Below are 15,803 nucleotides of genomic sequence, written 5' to 3'. Positions count from 1 at the left end.
CCGAATATAGGATAAATATGGAATAAAGTCCCTTTTAGAGCAGAGGAACCAGAATAAATACGGTTATATATGTATAACCATATTCTGTATTTGTGATATATATATCATAGCAAAGGACAATTTCCTGTGAAACAACCGTATAACGGTAAAAGACAGCTTAGTCATTTATAAAACTTCCTTTTACCTGGATACATGCAATGATACGGTTAGGCATGGAGTCAAAGACATCACATGCTACCACTGGCCACACTCAATATTGTGGTCGTCCGTCTCCAAAACAGAACAGAGATTCGCCACTAAAAACGAATATGCCTCAATTAAAACAAATGTAAAAAATTCGATTGAAAAAAAATAATCAGATGATAAATCAAAAGGACGATTGAAAAAGACAGGTGATATCGTATAATACGTTATATGCCAGATGATTCCTCCCGACGTCCACAGGTTCACCACTCCTGGCCTATGTGAACTTTTTTGTGGGATAATGGGGTAGAGGTTTTAAGGTTTTCTGGTGCAGTCGGACCACAACTGCAATCATTTACATTCCTGTCTGTCAATGAGTAGGCAATATATGATTAAAGTACTGATGTGTGTCAGAAAAATCAAAGTAATATGATAATAATTTTGCTCTGTGGACCCAACCTATAGTGCAATTAGCAAGTATCATGAGTAATATGCAATGACACTTCGATTCGTACTATACTTTGATAAATTCTGGTATATGGATTGGATAGAATCTGGATCCTTACTACGATAGGCTAACGCTACCGTACGATTAGCTATCTGATAGACCAAGAAATATAAAACAATTGATGAAAATATTATTGTTAAATAAAAAATAATGTTTAAAAATAATTAAACAATATTTAATATGTTCATAACAAAATATATTTAATTCAACGACTGTAAAAATTTATTTACCAATTACGGTATTCAAACGCATTAAACATGCACCGTAAATGCAATGGTTATTACATTTAATAAATATAAACCGACATTAAGTTAATCAACAAAATCGGCCATATTTTGTGGTAATTTATCCTTTTATTTACTTTCACTAAAACTTTCCATTCGGAATTCTCCTTCGTTACCATCATCCGATGTTCTTGGAAGTGACTGTTTAGTAATCCAACTAATTGAGAAAAAAAAAATATTAAAAAAAATCATTTTAATATAGATATATGAATTAATTTTTACATGAAAACAGTTACTCACATGAAAACAGTTACCGGAAAAATTAAACAAATACTAGTTAATAAATAAGATGCTCCAACATAAGTATATACGCTTCCTTCATAAACTTCGTTAAAAACAACTGCAGCAATTACGGGAGTCAATGATTCAGACAGAGCTAATAATGAGAAAATTTTACCTGAAATAATAATAAAAAAAACACTATATGATAACTGTAGAAAATCAAAAATTATTTTTTTTTTAATTTTTTCCGCCTTGTAGGTAGTAGAGGAACTTTTAGCAAGTCCATTACGGGTTCGGCCAGACCCCATATATCAGGACAAATCACCCCCAAAAATTCCTGGGGTTTTCGATCCCTTCGGATTCGATCCAGTGTCCCAGGATCGAGCGATAAGCTACTACCTTAGCTGCTTGTCTATCCAACCTGAGTTAAAATATTGTAAAAGTGGGCTACAAAGTAATATAATAGAATCGGAACTGTTATTTTAAAATTTTTATTAAAATAATACTTGTATAGCCTATCTTAGATATTTTAGAGAGTTTCATCGGATACTAAGTTATGTGTCACATTTTTAACTGAATAATAAACTGGACATCAGTAAACATATCTAAGAAAGCTAGAAACAAATTATTATACTTACCTAATTCGTCCTGATTCACCATTTTAGAAAGTCGAGATCTTACGGCAACGCTACTGACTCCTTCCAAAAGTCCAACCGAATAAGCTAAGTAGAATATATATTTCGAAATGTTAATTTTAGACAAGGAGTGATAGCTTTAAAAGGTAGACAGAAAATTCATTTCAAAATATTCGAAACTATTTAATAATATAAAAGTTATTTTTAATTATAAAAGAACGAAAGGCTTGTTTTTGAGGGTAGAGCAGCATTTTTTTTTTAAATGTAAATGTTAATAATCAGTAAATGTTTCATTAAGTCGGTCCCTACTCATGATAGTTAACGGTCGAGGTGTCACGTGTCATATCAAACTTTAATAGAATCAATGTCCATACAAGTTACCGTGCCAAATTTCATTTTAATCTTTATTATGAGATATTAAACGAAATAGACGCCAACATAAAAGAAAAGGGGAAAAATTCCCGTGTGTGAGTTTTTTGGATTCAGGCAGTGGCGTAGCGAACATAACTGGTGCCCGACACTTTATTTGCGCCCCTCCCCCCCTCCAGAAACACATATAGTTTGTCTTGGAGACCATTTGGGCGCCCCTCCGCGAGTGGCGCCCGGTGCATGATACACCCCCTCGCTACGCCACTGGGTTCAGGGATCTCAAAACATCGAGATTTGCAAAATTCCGGAAGGTCAAATATGACACGATTACAATACTTTCCCGTGTTAAATACATAGCAATTGGGAAAGTAAAAATAATATTAAATTAAAACCAGAAATAAAGTTAATAGTAATGATGGTGTGAAATCATATGATTCGTGGATACCGTTTCTAGCCAATAGGAGAAAAGGTAAAAGTTATAAAAAGATTGGAGGAAAAAAAGGGGGTGTGGCTGTCAGTTATGCAATGGTTAGTGAACTGGATGTTGGTGAAAAAACATTTGGAGGCATTGAAAATTATAAAACTATTCAGGCATTATGGGAAATAATAAAAGCAAGCCTAATTTTTTTATACTGGAAAATTAATTGTCGGAAATTTATCAATGTATGCTAAGACCTTGTTTTATTAATAGGTTCAGATTTTATCTATATTTTACCTGTTTTTATTACAAAAAAGGATGTGGAATTTTAACTGTTAACTAAAAATTGTAAATAAAACTTGACATAGATCATATGGTTTGTTGTAAGTGTTAAGATAGACATATCAATAAAAAAAATAAGCATTATGTAGATATAATATTGTACCTTACTGAAGGGGGATGAATGTATACGTCCGAAATGCAATTCGAATCAATAAAATTGAAATGATAAAATAGTCACCTTAAAGTCATTTGTGGTCGTTATAAGTTTGGTTTTGAGGCATATTAATAGCTAATTGAAAATTTAAAAATAATATATTGTTAACTTTTCTTTGGAGAAATGGACAATTAACACTATTGGTAACTGTCAAAATAATTTACGTGCTAATACTGAATTGATTACTGTATTCAGTATTATAGTATGTTAATTGTAACATACTATTACTGTAACGAACCGTTTACTGTATTATAGCGGAATAATAAATACTGCTACTGTAATAGGTTCTAATAATATTTCAAAACGTATTTTTATAAGGTGTCTTACCATAAAAATACATCCATTCGTGATAGGCGACTGATTTAATAGCATTCTCACCCATATACGAGAGACTTCCCACTAAAGCCATGATGCCTTCGGGCAATTTTAAAATTTTGGTAAAAATTGGAACGAATATGATAAGACCAATTCCGTGCGTCACCTGGACGATGGAAGATATATTGGAATATTTTAAACTGTCCCATTTATAAACAGCATTGGCGAAATAGTAACCAACGGTCATGGAACCTGGAATATTAGCAAAAAATAAATAAAAATGGATAATATATCATTTAAAACATATAATCAGTTAAAAATTTATTTAATTATTATTTTTCAAACAGCTACTCAGGATCGGTCTACCGCATGGGCAAACTAGACATTTGCCCAGGGCGGCAAATTTTCATAAATTTTAGTGCGCGAAAATAACGAATAGTAAAACTATTTCCCACTTCTAATAAGTATGGCATTTTAAAACTAATTGTTTTTTTTTTTTTTTTTTCGTTTTATATAGGGGAATAAGGGGCGTCAAATGCATGTCTTGTCCCGGGCGGCATAAATTCTAGCGCCGACCATGCAGCTACTACAAGATCTCACGTATTATTTTCTCATTAAAACTATTTTATTCACGTTTTTCCCCCTTAATTCTTTGTTCCGATTTTTAACGCAATTCGTTTGGCAAATTGTAGGTTACCTTCAATGGGATCAGTAAGTTTTAAAGTAAAAATTACTGATTACTAACTATATAATAAATAGTCAGTCTTATAAAGCCTTGTACTCACATGCGGCAACAGACGACGGAAACAGTTGCCGTTCCGTCGTCTTTCCGTGTCGCGTGTACTCACATGCGAAAATTACCCTACTAGAGTACCTAGATATCAGAGTAGCGACACACGAGTCATCGCCGCCATGTTCTGTCGACTGTCAACACGTGGTCTATGGGTTTACATTAAGAAATGACAATTTTTTTTAGTTTAATAAAGCATTTTTACGAATAAAGTGATATCTAGGTACTCTATATCCTACAATTGAAACGCGCCATCTGCCAGCCGTAAATATAAACAAATTACTACAGTAGGACCGCGTTTCTTTATGCAGCGAGAGTGTAGCGAAAATGACGTCACGAGCAGCTATCGCTACACGTCGCTGCATCATAGTTTAGAAACGCTTTCCGCTCGAGCTAAACATGGATGCCGTAATCTATCCTTTAATTCCACAGTTACAGCCGAAAGTAGCGCTTTAATTAAAAAAAACTACAATATTTAAATAAAGAGATATACAGAATTGAGCATTTCTCTTTCCGAAAATGTGAACAAAGTAAAGAGATAGGAGATGTATAATTATATTTAAAATATAGTATTTTCTTATTCTTTAGGTAACTTTCAGAGTCATTTTATAAAATTTAATTCTTCTTAATTTTTCCATAATATTTTTATCAACAGTCACTTCGACTTTTTTATTTTGGCCGCGTTTCTTTATGCAGCGCTCGAGAAGCGCTTTACAGCGAACACCGTGAAACCCGTTTCTAAATGCAGCGCTGCAATGTAACGAACCGTTTCTAAACGTTTGCTGCAAGAGGTCGCTGCAGAAAAGATAAAGCAGCTTTTACGTCCGCTACACGTGTAAAGCAAAATGGACGCTTGTGTGTATAATACAATATTATGCTGCAAAAATAAAAAAGTCGAAGTGACTGTTGATAAAAATATTATGGAAAAATTAAGAAGAATTAAATTTTATAAAATGACTCTGGAAGTTACCTAAAGAATAAGAAAATACTATATTTTAAATATACTTATACATCTCCTATCTCTTTACTTTGTTCACATTTTCGGAAAGAGAAATGCTAAATTCTTTATATCTCTTTATTTAAATATTGTAGTTCTTTAACTAAAGCGCTACTTTCGGCAGTAACTATGGAATTAAAGGATAGATTACGGCATCCATGTTTAGCTCGAGCGGAATTTTCGCTACACTCTATACTGCATAAAGAAACGCGGCCAGCTGCTTTATCTTTGCTGCAGCAACCTCTTGCAGCAAACGTTTAGAAACAATTCGCTACATTGCAGCACTGCATTTAGAAACGGGTTTCACAGTGTTCGCTGTAAAGCGCTTCTCGAGCGCTGCATAAAGAAACGCGGCCTACGCGAAAAGGGCGTCTACTGGGATGGCTTTGTTATATCAATTAAACTTTTTAAGTTTGCCTTTGATCTTATCGCAAATATAAAAAAAAACCTCAAAAACGAATAATTTGGATAGGAAAAATATTCTAAATCGTCGAAAGTTAGCTTTCGTCACCGAATTTCAATTAAGCCATTCCCAATACTTTACGCAGTAAGTACCTGTACATCTATTTCACATTAATATTTAAATCGGATAGTAACATAGCGTATAAATGAAATATATTAACGTATCAGTGTACAAATAAAGCTTTTTAGAATTCCGACCGCCATAGTTCGAATGCTATCGTCCCACGTGATCTTTATGACGACATTGCTAAACGGCCTTCCTATTGGTCTAATTTTTGCCGTTCCGCTTTCCGCAACGGCAAAAGTTGAAAGTTTTCAACTTCGTATTCCGTTGACTTCTGGCCTGTTCGAATGCCTTCTAGGACTAAAATACTTTTTTCTTGATCTGAATCTCGGTTTCTTTTTTCAAATTGTCAATACGTTGCGCTTTATTCATCATTCAAGTTTAATAGATAAACACAATCTTTTTCTAATAGAGAATAATCGTGTATTAAGATGATGATTAATGGAAGTAAAAAAAATTCCGATGCTATGAAAACATAAAGAATTTGTTCGCAGATTTTTTTAAATTTAATTTTTAAAGAAATAAGAAATATAGTAAAATTAACTCACCATAACCACCAAATCTGATGAAAGTTACGGAAATTATTAACAACCATATTTGAGCTCTGAGATTACCTGGTCGAGGAGCAATACAGGTATTTAAACTGTCCTTTAGATTATCCAGTCGAAACAGATGACGAATCATTTCTTTCAAATTTTTCTCTTCTTCTTTACCTCTTGTTTCTTTAAGAACAAAGAAAACCCAGACAAAGGAGCAGCATAGAACTATCAGAATTGTTAAATATATCGGGACAATACCGCCTACTTTAAATATTCTGCCACCGACTTCAACTCCTACAGGAACACCTAAAGTAAAGACAAATTCCAGAATTGCATATCGAATTGTTCGTGATTCTTTATCCGTGACATCAGACAAGTAGGTATAAGATGAAGATATTGCCATTAAGAGTCCCCCAAATATACCCGATGGTATACCAGCAATAATTAAGAAGTAAGGGGGCGCCGATTTTATCAAACCAACAACTAAGAGACCACATGCTTCTAAAATCAGGCTAAAGGTTGCAGCCAATATTGGAAACTTTCGGCCATATTTATCACTCCATGGACTTAACAATGTCGCACTGACGACAGCTGGTAAAATTGTTACTAACGAATAACCGATTTTATAATGTGTGGATATCTTCTGTACCAATTTATGAATACTTTCGTGTTTGATAAGGTCATCACATATATTATCTGATACATTTAAAGTAAGCCTGCAAACTCTATCCATAATTAGAGTTTGTTGAGGCACGTCTTTGATGGAGTAGGTGAAAATAATGAAGAATACATAGGGCTCTATCCTCAATTGTTTTAGTATTTCGAAAAATTTGATCGATCTCATTTTGTTTCAGCGATCTGTAATAATAAAAGATAACATTTTAAATAGGTTTTAATTAATTAAAATACTTAAAACTTGATTTTAATCTTATCTTATGAGAACAATAAAATATTTAACTCCGTTTATCATATATCGTTTATATAACGATACAATACAAAATAAAGTACTCACTTTAGCTTAGTGAACGAAGCAGGTTATTTTAAAAATGGAATTTGTCGTCATAAAAGTGTTGTTTAATTGTTTAGATGAGAAAATACTTCATTGTAAAGTTTCCCACTGCAGAAATGAACGGCAGTACGTTAATTACATTGTATCACAAACAGTTTTATTTCGAAAAATGAATGATATAATTCATATTAATTACAAAAACCACGGTTCACGATTTATTCCTGAATTATTTCGTTTTAAATCAAGCATTTCATAACAACACATTTTAAAATAATACTTTTTGATAATAATCTAAACGTTACTCACATAAATTAGAATGTTTAACATAAATAAAAAAGTAAAAATCTAAAATCTCTGTTTAAATAAATAAATAATATTGTTTAAATTTATCGAAATTCCGATTTCTAGACAATTCAAAGTCACTCTACTTGCATAACACCATGCATTGTCTATGGTGCATAACGCACCACAGACAAATTAGTATTCAAGCATTTAAAAAATAATTACTTACAGATTAATTTTATAATCATATTTTTACTTCAATAAAGAAATAAATATGCGATATAGGTTAGTTTTTTAAAAATCTAACTTAAATTTATTACGAGTAGTGTACAGTAATTTAACCCACATTATTAACAAATTACGAAATTGAATAAAATGCAAAGACCATTCATTATTAAAAATTATTACATAATAATTAACAATTATATATCATTTATAAACGATTAAAATCAGTAATTGTATGTACAGTACAGTACAATAAAAAAAATTCTAAACAAAATTATCGACCACATCTTGTACGAGTTATCACATCGTTAAAATAAATTATATAATTAATTATATATGAAGTTTTCATGTTAACTTGTCATGAGAACTTTTTCGCCATGAAGAAGAAATTTGCATAAATCGATAGTAAATTTTTGATATTTTCAAAAGCAGTAATAAAATTTAATTCATATTTACAGAAAATAGTTTCTAATTTTAAAAATCCAGCAACGAGTTGCTTAGCTTTCCCGGCCAAACTTTAAAATTGTGTGTGGCGTTATCTGTTGAGATTTTATTTTAAAAAACTTTTACATTATTAATTATTATAAAATGGCAAAAAGCTTGGTTGGGATCTTATCAAAGCTGTAAACCAGGCTCATAGGAGCAAAAAAGTCAAAGGAACCGTACCTCGACCTTTAATCACCAAAATTTAAAGCATTAATTTCCCTAACACGCAAACTTCCCTGAAAAATTTTAGAAACTTTCGACAAAAGGTACAAAAATTATTAAGCTTTAAAGGGATGAACAAAATCGTATACACAGAAAGAGAGAGAGAGAGGAAAAAATCCCAACTGTTTTACAATTTCTCGACGTTTCAAGGTTCCTAGTTCAAAAATGTAAAAATCTTGGGGTAATTTTTTTGACCGATCGCCATACTCTCTCTGTTATATATAATAGTCAGGAAGTAAAAATCTCCAACATAGTCATCTGTAAATGCCAATAGTTAAGTTGATTAGCGTTAATAGCGAAAGAATGATAATAGCTTCTATTATAGGTTGAGTTAAAGAGTTGAGAACTGCTGTTAGATCTAATTCAAAATTAGATTACGAATTATATTTTTATCTGTTTATTCTGGTAACATTATGGTTTCGCAACGCTAGATTTAATGTTTTAAAACAACCTTGTGTCCGAGATTAAACAAGCCTTCTTTCATAAGACGGCATCGTGATTAGTTGGAGTAGCGATGGGCAATAAGTACTGTCAAATAGAGTAGTTAATTCCTCCTTTATTACTAGTACTGCCCCTCAGGCTTACTTCATGATCCTAGTCGATAGTCTACGACCGAAATGGCGAGCTTCTTCGAGCGCATATGCCATATGATAAGTATAATTGAGCTGCAATTTGAAAAATTGTAGACCTATAAATTCCCACTGTCGTCCATCCGCTGTCGGCATGACTCTTTTGTTAAAGGAAAAGTATGATGTACAGGGGCAAGCGACTACTAATTTGAGGTGGCGATCATATATTTTAAATTAAATAAATTAAAAATATGATTTAAAATTACAGCCCGGCATTGTGACTGTGTCATAATAAATAATTGCTCGTTACTTATAAGAATATTTATGCGTGCCGAAGTGTTAGTCTTCGAATAACGATATTTAAAAGAATTAAACGAATATGATTCGATTAGAAAAAATGTAGAGAAGCTGATTGAAAAAATCCAGCAACGAGTTGCTTAACTTTTCCGGCAAGTTTGGTTGCGCCATCTGTTATCATATTTTATTTTAAAAACTTTTTATATTTTTAACTATTATAAAATGTCAAGAAGCTTAATTTTGAGAATAGGAATGAGTTTTATTTAAAAAATGTAAATGCTAACAACAAGTAAAATTGTCATTAAGTCTGACTCTACTGGAGATACACACAAATCCCTTTGTCTCCCACCCCCACCTTTAATAATCAAAATTTAATAGCATCAATCCCGCAATAAACAAACCTCCCTGCAAAATTTCAAGAAAAAGCACAGGAGGTATTAAACTTTAAAGAGAGTGAATAAAACCGTGCCACACACATGCACGCACACACTAACAACCATACATACAGAATAAAACCCATAATTTTTTTTTCTTTGCATTTCTCGACGTTTCAAGATGTCCTGAGTCCAAAAATATAAAATTCTTGGGAGGTCATTTTTTGGCCTATCGCCATACTTTCTTTTCCTCGGTTATATATAACAGCCGAGAAAGTAAAAGAATGATCAGATGATAAACAGAACGGATGATTGAAAAAGATAATGATCAACTACACCAAAACTATTCGGTAGTATTGATATTACAATTCTATTGAGCATCAGTTGCTAGAAAACACGGAAAGAAAATAACAGAAATATTAATCTGTAAGTGTCGGAACTGTGGACCTACGGTAAAGTTTCCATGACGTCATAGTTGTCGCCTTGTTGTCAATTACTACTACAACTTAACAACTAACTATCAACCGTTTACATGAGAACGTATCCTTTATTTAGTTCCCAAAAGCAGTTCTCATCACCTTCGCCCTAAAGTGCATTAAACAAGAAAACAATACTTCGAAAATTCGGGGAGTTGTCGCTCGGATAGCCGTGGGTGCAGAAGTACTTTTACGTGTGCTACCTCCTGAATTTTGTGCCAACCCAAGGATATCATCGCTATTTAACCCTACGAACGTCGCCAGAATCAACGCCATTAGAACCTACAAACGCCGCCGGAATCAACGTCGCTAGAATCTACGAACGCCTTTCCCAAGGTATTTATCACCACGCGAACTCGTTTGTAAGCTCTCTCTCTCAATCGCGTCACTAGACCCTTGATAATGTACTGTACATGAATCCTGTTCCAATTAAATATACGTTATGTTTTGTTAAAATGGCCTCTGTGTTCTCCTGTCCTCCATCCCGAATCCATACGCCCTAAAAACGCGACCGCTCGCGCGACCGATCGTAGAATCGCCGCGGTTTCCGTGTCAGCCGAGACACGGTGGTGTCAGACCTGACGTGACACCAAAGAGGTGCCGACCCCCCGGTCACAAATCGAAAGCAACGCAAGTCGTAATTTTTTCAGTTTATAAAACGAAATATTATTATAATTAGTAACAATTACTGTAATTATTATAAGACAATACTAGAAAATAAAAAGACAAATGTATTTCTTCCAAGAGATAGCTGCATGGGAAGTATTGTATTAATGTAATGAATATAACGGTACTTACGATGTTACACCAAGGAAAAGTAAACAGTCGTGGGAGAGTTGCACGTGAATGACAACTTTATTAATAAATTAAAAAAAAAAAAACAAATTTATTTTACTCTATTTGCTTTCTTATCATTTTAAATCAAGAAATGTCTGATAACTTCTTTGTTTCAATTATATCAATGAATAGCCTAATCAATTCTTTCATTTATTTTATTTCATTTAGAATAATTGGTTGATAAGTAAGTAGGTGTTTTGTAGTGTTTTAATTTCATCTTTATTAATTACCTTTATTAAATACGGGAACTGGATTATTCCGGAACACGGTACAAATTTCGACCAGAAGAAATAATGAAAAAGCTCATCTCCATTAACGAGAGGTTTTTAAAAATGTTTTTGCAAACTTTTTCGGTGATATCACACGAAAATTCGCGGAATATTTTAATGCGGATATTCTAAATCGTTACATTTAAAAATGTTATCAAAAATACTTATATTTATAAATTATTTAATTTTGATTTGTTTATACGATTGAAACCTCCCGTAGCAAATAACTATTAAATGTTCTCATCTATATGCAAACTTCATTAAAGGCTGTCTTTGCAAATTATTACATATAAAAACCTAATATCATTTATAATCTGTGTAATATTTAAAATTTTTATGATTTTTTACCTTAACTATTTAAATAATTAAACTGAAAAGGAAGTAAAATGTTGATTTAACTCACCTTTATTAACGCATAATAGAAAATAAAAAATACACCCTCTTTATAGATAAAATAAATGATTAAGTATAATGATATTAATTATCTCTTGATTTTATTATGTAACATTTTTAGTATAAATATATTGTTTAATTAAGTGAAATAGCAAATCTTAAAGTTCATAATTTAATATAAAAAAAGATGTACATAAAATTTTGCCATAATTTACATATTTTTTTTTTCTTTTTTAATATCACAAATAAATACATAATTTTAACATTTCTGCTTAAATTTATAATTATATTTTGTGCCAGTTAAGCTTGTCATTAAAGGTTCTCGGTAGGTTCTAAACGTTCTTTTGTTTGATTTGTATCATTATCACTAGTATTATTGGAAAAATAGGGAGTCTGTCTGTTTAACCAGCTAAATAAAAAAAAAAAAAACGTAAATTAAATACAAGTTTTAAAATATATATCACAAATTAAAATAAAAATTACTTACATAAAAATTAACGCAGGGATTAGTAAAACGATTGTTACTATTAAATAGGATGTTCCAAGAAAAGTTAGTATAGTTTGTGCATAAACTTCGTTAAAAACAATATTTGAAAATACTGGCATAAATGCTCCACAAAATGCTAACACAGCAAATATCTTACCTGTAAATTTTAATATAAATTACATCCAAAAGGAATATAAAAATTAAAAATAGATAATAATAATTACATAAAGCATATTTTAAAAGACAACATTTACTGATGAAACTTGTAGGAAACGTCACATTATACACAATACTATAAAATATCATATCGTATTGCAAGCTTTCAGCATAAACGAACTAGTTACATCAACATAATCAAATAGAAAACGTAATATGAACTTTAAAAGATTGCATACAAACACAAACTACTATGCACTCAGGAACCATACTAGAAATACAACACCTCAAACGGTAATAAAAAAAAATGTTTTGTGTTGTACAAAATACACGTGACATAATTATAGACAAAACAATCCATCACAACAGATCAGAAATTATGTTCATTGATAAAACAAAATCATTTATATTACAGATAGGTATACTTTGTAACTTTCCAAACATCCACGACATACTAAATACACACATCCAAAAACAGGAAATACACTTCGCCCAGGAAATACAGCACTTGTGGAGGATGGATAAGATATTTATTTAACTTTATGATATAATTTCATACATTACAAATAGTACAATGATAGAAGTTATTTAATATAACTTAATGCCTTTTATTCTGTTCAACAAAATATAGGACAAAGGAAGAATTAGTTTAGGCTAGTAGTCCGGATGATACTTCAGTTCATACAACATGAACAACACGTAAGGACATCACAACAGATACATCACACTACAGAGGGCTGTCAAACTCAACACGTCACATAATCAGAAAACTCTAAAATAAAGATATATATGCGAACAGCACGTAAACAAAACATTTATAACAGCGGTATATAAGACGTGTAGGATAAACTCCACCAACATAATTACAATATCATAAATTATATTTAGATAATCAAGAAAACTTACTTAATTCATCTTCATTTACTAGTCTAGAAAGATGAGAATTGACTGCAACGGTACTTGTTCCACCAAGTAATCCGACAACGCAACCTAGATCAATACACAAGTATCAATTTGAATAAATTTATTTTGAATGATATTAAAATGTACAGTACAGTAGGCCTACATTACTAATGTTTGTATAAAGGAAGAATTGTTGTATAAAGTTTGTATAATATATACTGTATAATACAGATTATACTGTATATTATACAGTATATCTATTTTCATTGTGAGGTCGACGCAAGTGGCAAAATATAAGAAAATAAGCTTTTATTTCTGACTCATCGTCCAGGATTTTTTAAAAGATTTTGAATTATTATTTCTACAACTGAAATTGTTGCAAATTTCTGGCGCCAGAGGAACTTTTTAGACAATTTTCATACGTATACGCAGAAAAAAACTTCTAAACAAACGGCGACTCCGCTAGTATTGTGAATAGACGAATGGAAAACTCTTAAAAAGTTCCTTTTTTTTGTTTAGCCTTCATATTTTGTAATGTTTTAAACTTTTAATGGCGACTTTTAAACAAATTTTTACTTTTCTCTTCAGTCAATTAGAAGGCAATTTTTCCACGTTTATCGTGGGTTTGGACATCTCCTTAACAGAGACAGTTAGGGATGCGAGATAGGATCTGACATACCTAAATTAACCCATTCACGAAAATTTCTGTGCTCGAATCCAAATTCCCAGAACGGGAAAAGTTGATAGTTAAACCTACTCGCGTACATTTACACAAGCAACAATTAGAAATTATGTTTTCTTTAATTTTCCTTAATTGTATCTAATCTTACCTATATAATACGGCCATTCATGATAAGCCACACACTTAATACCAAATTCTAGGACGTCAGAAATAATTCCCAAGAGGCCAATCATATCTTCGGACATTTTAAACAATCGAGAACAAATTGGTACAGCTACAAGAATACATATTCCGTGAGCTACTTTAAGACCTCCGGTTACTGTAGAAAATCTTGTGTTATCCCATTTATACATTCTGTTAGCGAAGAAAAATTCTATAGCCGTAGCACCTATAAAATATTTTAAAAAAGTATAATTTTATATAATTTAAACTTCAGTATTAAATATTTTTATATTAAACAAGAAATCCTTTTTTAACCGGTATTTGTTTTTTTTAAATATGAATTTTTAGAAATAAATTTGAAAATAGGATCCAAACAGATTGTCTATATTAAAAGTATAATATATTGAAAATTAATTTATCTGTTCATGGTTCAATATTTCAGTAAATATTTATTTAGAAATTATGAACTGGATTGCATTCGTAAACTGGAAGATACTCCATTCTTCTTTTAAAAAATATTCGTTCAATTCATTCTTTGATTATTTGTTACATAATCTGTATCTTGATAAAATAGATTAAGAATGAAGAATTAATCAAAAAAAATTAATCGATTTTTTGATTAATAAATAATTTATAACGTGTTTAGTAATAAGATTATTTATATTATTTATTAATATTATATTTTGTTTGTATATATTTATATATCACGGATCATTAACGTGAAATGACATCAACAGAACTTACCTGTTGTGCAGAACAGAGCAACACTGTTAGCAAGCATCAGCAACCATATCTGCATTCTGACATTTCCAGGACGAGTTTGAATGCAAGTTCGAATATTTTCTTTTAAATTATCCAATCGAAACAAGTAACGTATCTTTATTTTAAAGTCCGTTTTACGCTCTTCACCTCTTGTTTCACTAACGAAGAAAAGCACCCAGAAAAATCCCATTACTAATGCAGATAAAGCTATCCCGTAAACGACGGTAACGCCTTCGTACTTGTAAATTATTCCTCCTAATTCCATTCCAATGGGATCTGCCAGAACGAAGGAACATTGCAAAATTGTAAATTTTATCGTTCGAGATTTTTCTCTTGTAATGTCCGCAATGTAAGTATAACAAGACGAAATTGCCATTAAGTATCCTCCAAAAATTCCCGACGGAATACCGGCTATAATTATAAAGTAAGCAGGCGCCGATCGAATGATGCTTACTATTGTTAATCCTATACCTTCCAGAATTAAACCAAACGTAGCACTTAATATGGGGAACTTTCTTCCATACTTATCACTCCAGGGACTCAATAGCGTCGTACTAACAATAGCTGGTAGAGTGGTCACTAACGAACTTCCTAGATTATAACGAGTAGAAATTTTCTGCACAGATGCTTGAATGGAATCGTATTCGGTAAGATTATTGCATATTTTTTCCGGATAATCAAAATGGAATCTGCACACTCGTTCTAAAATTAAGCTCTGTTGAGATACATTTTTCAACGAGATAACAAACATAATTAAAAATAAAAAAGGTTCAATACGTAATTCCCGCACGTAGTTAATGATGGCCATTTTCTCACCTCGACGTTTGATAATCTGCTGTTTGAATGTTAAAGTTACATTTTCTTCTTGCAGCTGAAAAGAAAAAGATAAAAAAATGCTTTTACTGGGTTATTTATATAATTTATTTTTTG

General features: G+C 31.6%; 1 protein-coding gene across 1 annotated transcript in view; it reads right to left on the bottom strand.

The window, feature by feature from the left end:
* Nucleotides 1-902: 902 nt before the first annotated feature.
* Nucleotides 903-15,803, bottom strand: part of LOC136973871 (uncharacterized) — a 28,773-nt gene continuing 13,872 nt past the window's right edge. Inside the window, exons 2-10 of the mRNA XM_067268649.1 lie at nt 14,856-15,737; nt 14,098-14,337; nt 13,271-13,354; nt 12,209-12,365; nt 6,292-7,121; nt 3,443-3,682; nt 1,836-1,919; nt 1,216-1,372; nt 903-1,132 (exon numbers count right to left, since the gene is read on the bottom strand). Of these exons, the coding sequence (XP_067124750.1) occupies nt 1,045-1,132; nt 1,216-1,372; nt 1,836-1,919; nt 3,443-3,682; nt 6,292-7,121; nt 12,209-12,365; nt 13,271-13,354; nt 14,098-14,337; nt 14,856-15,681 (2,706 nt within the window). The 5' untranslated portion in view covers nt 15,682-15,737 and the 3' untranslated portion in view covers nt 903-1,044. The remainder of the gene's footprint in view (nt 1,133-1,215; nt 1,373-1,835; nt 1,920-3,442; nt 3,683-6,291; nt 7,122-12,208; nt 12,366-13,270; nt 13,355-14,097; nt 14,338-14,855; nt 15,738-15,803) is intronic.

Source organism: Centruroides vittatus, unplaced genomic scaffold (genome assembly GCF_030686945.1).
Source record: "Centruroides vittatus isolate TY-2023 unplaced genomic scaffold, ASM3068694v2 contig_329, whole genome shotgun sequence".
In the NCBI taxonomy this organism is placed as follows: Eukaryota; Metazoa; Arthropoda; class Arachnida; order Scorpiones; family Buthidae; genus Centruroides; species Centruroides vittatus.
The sequence above is the reverse complement of the archived record's forward strand: the minus strand, read 5'-3'. Positions and strand labels throughout refer to the sequence as shown.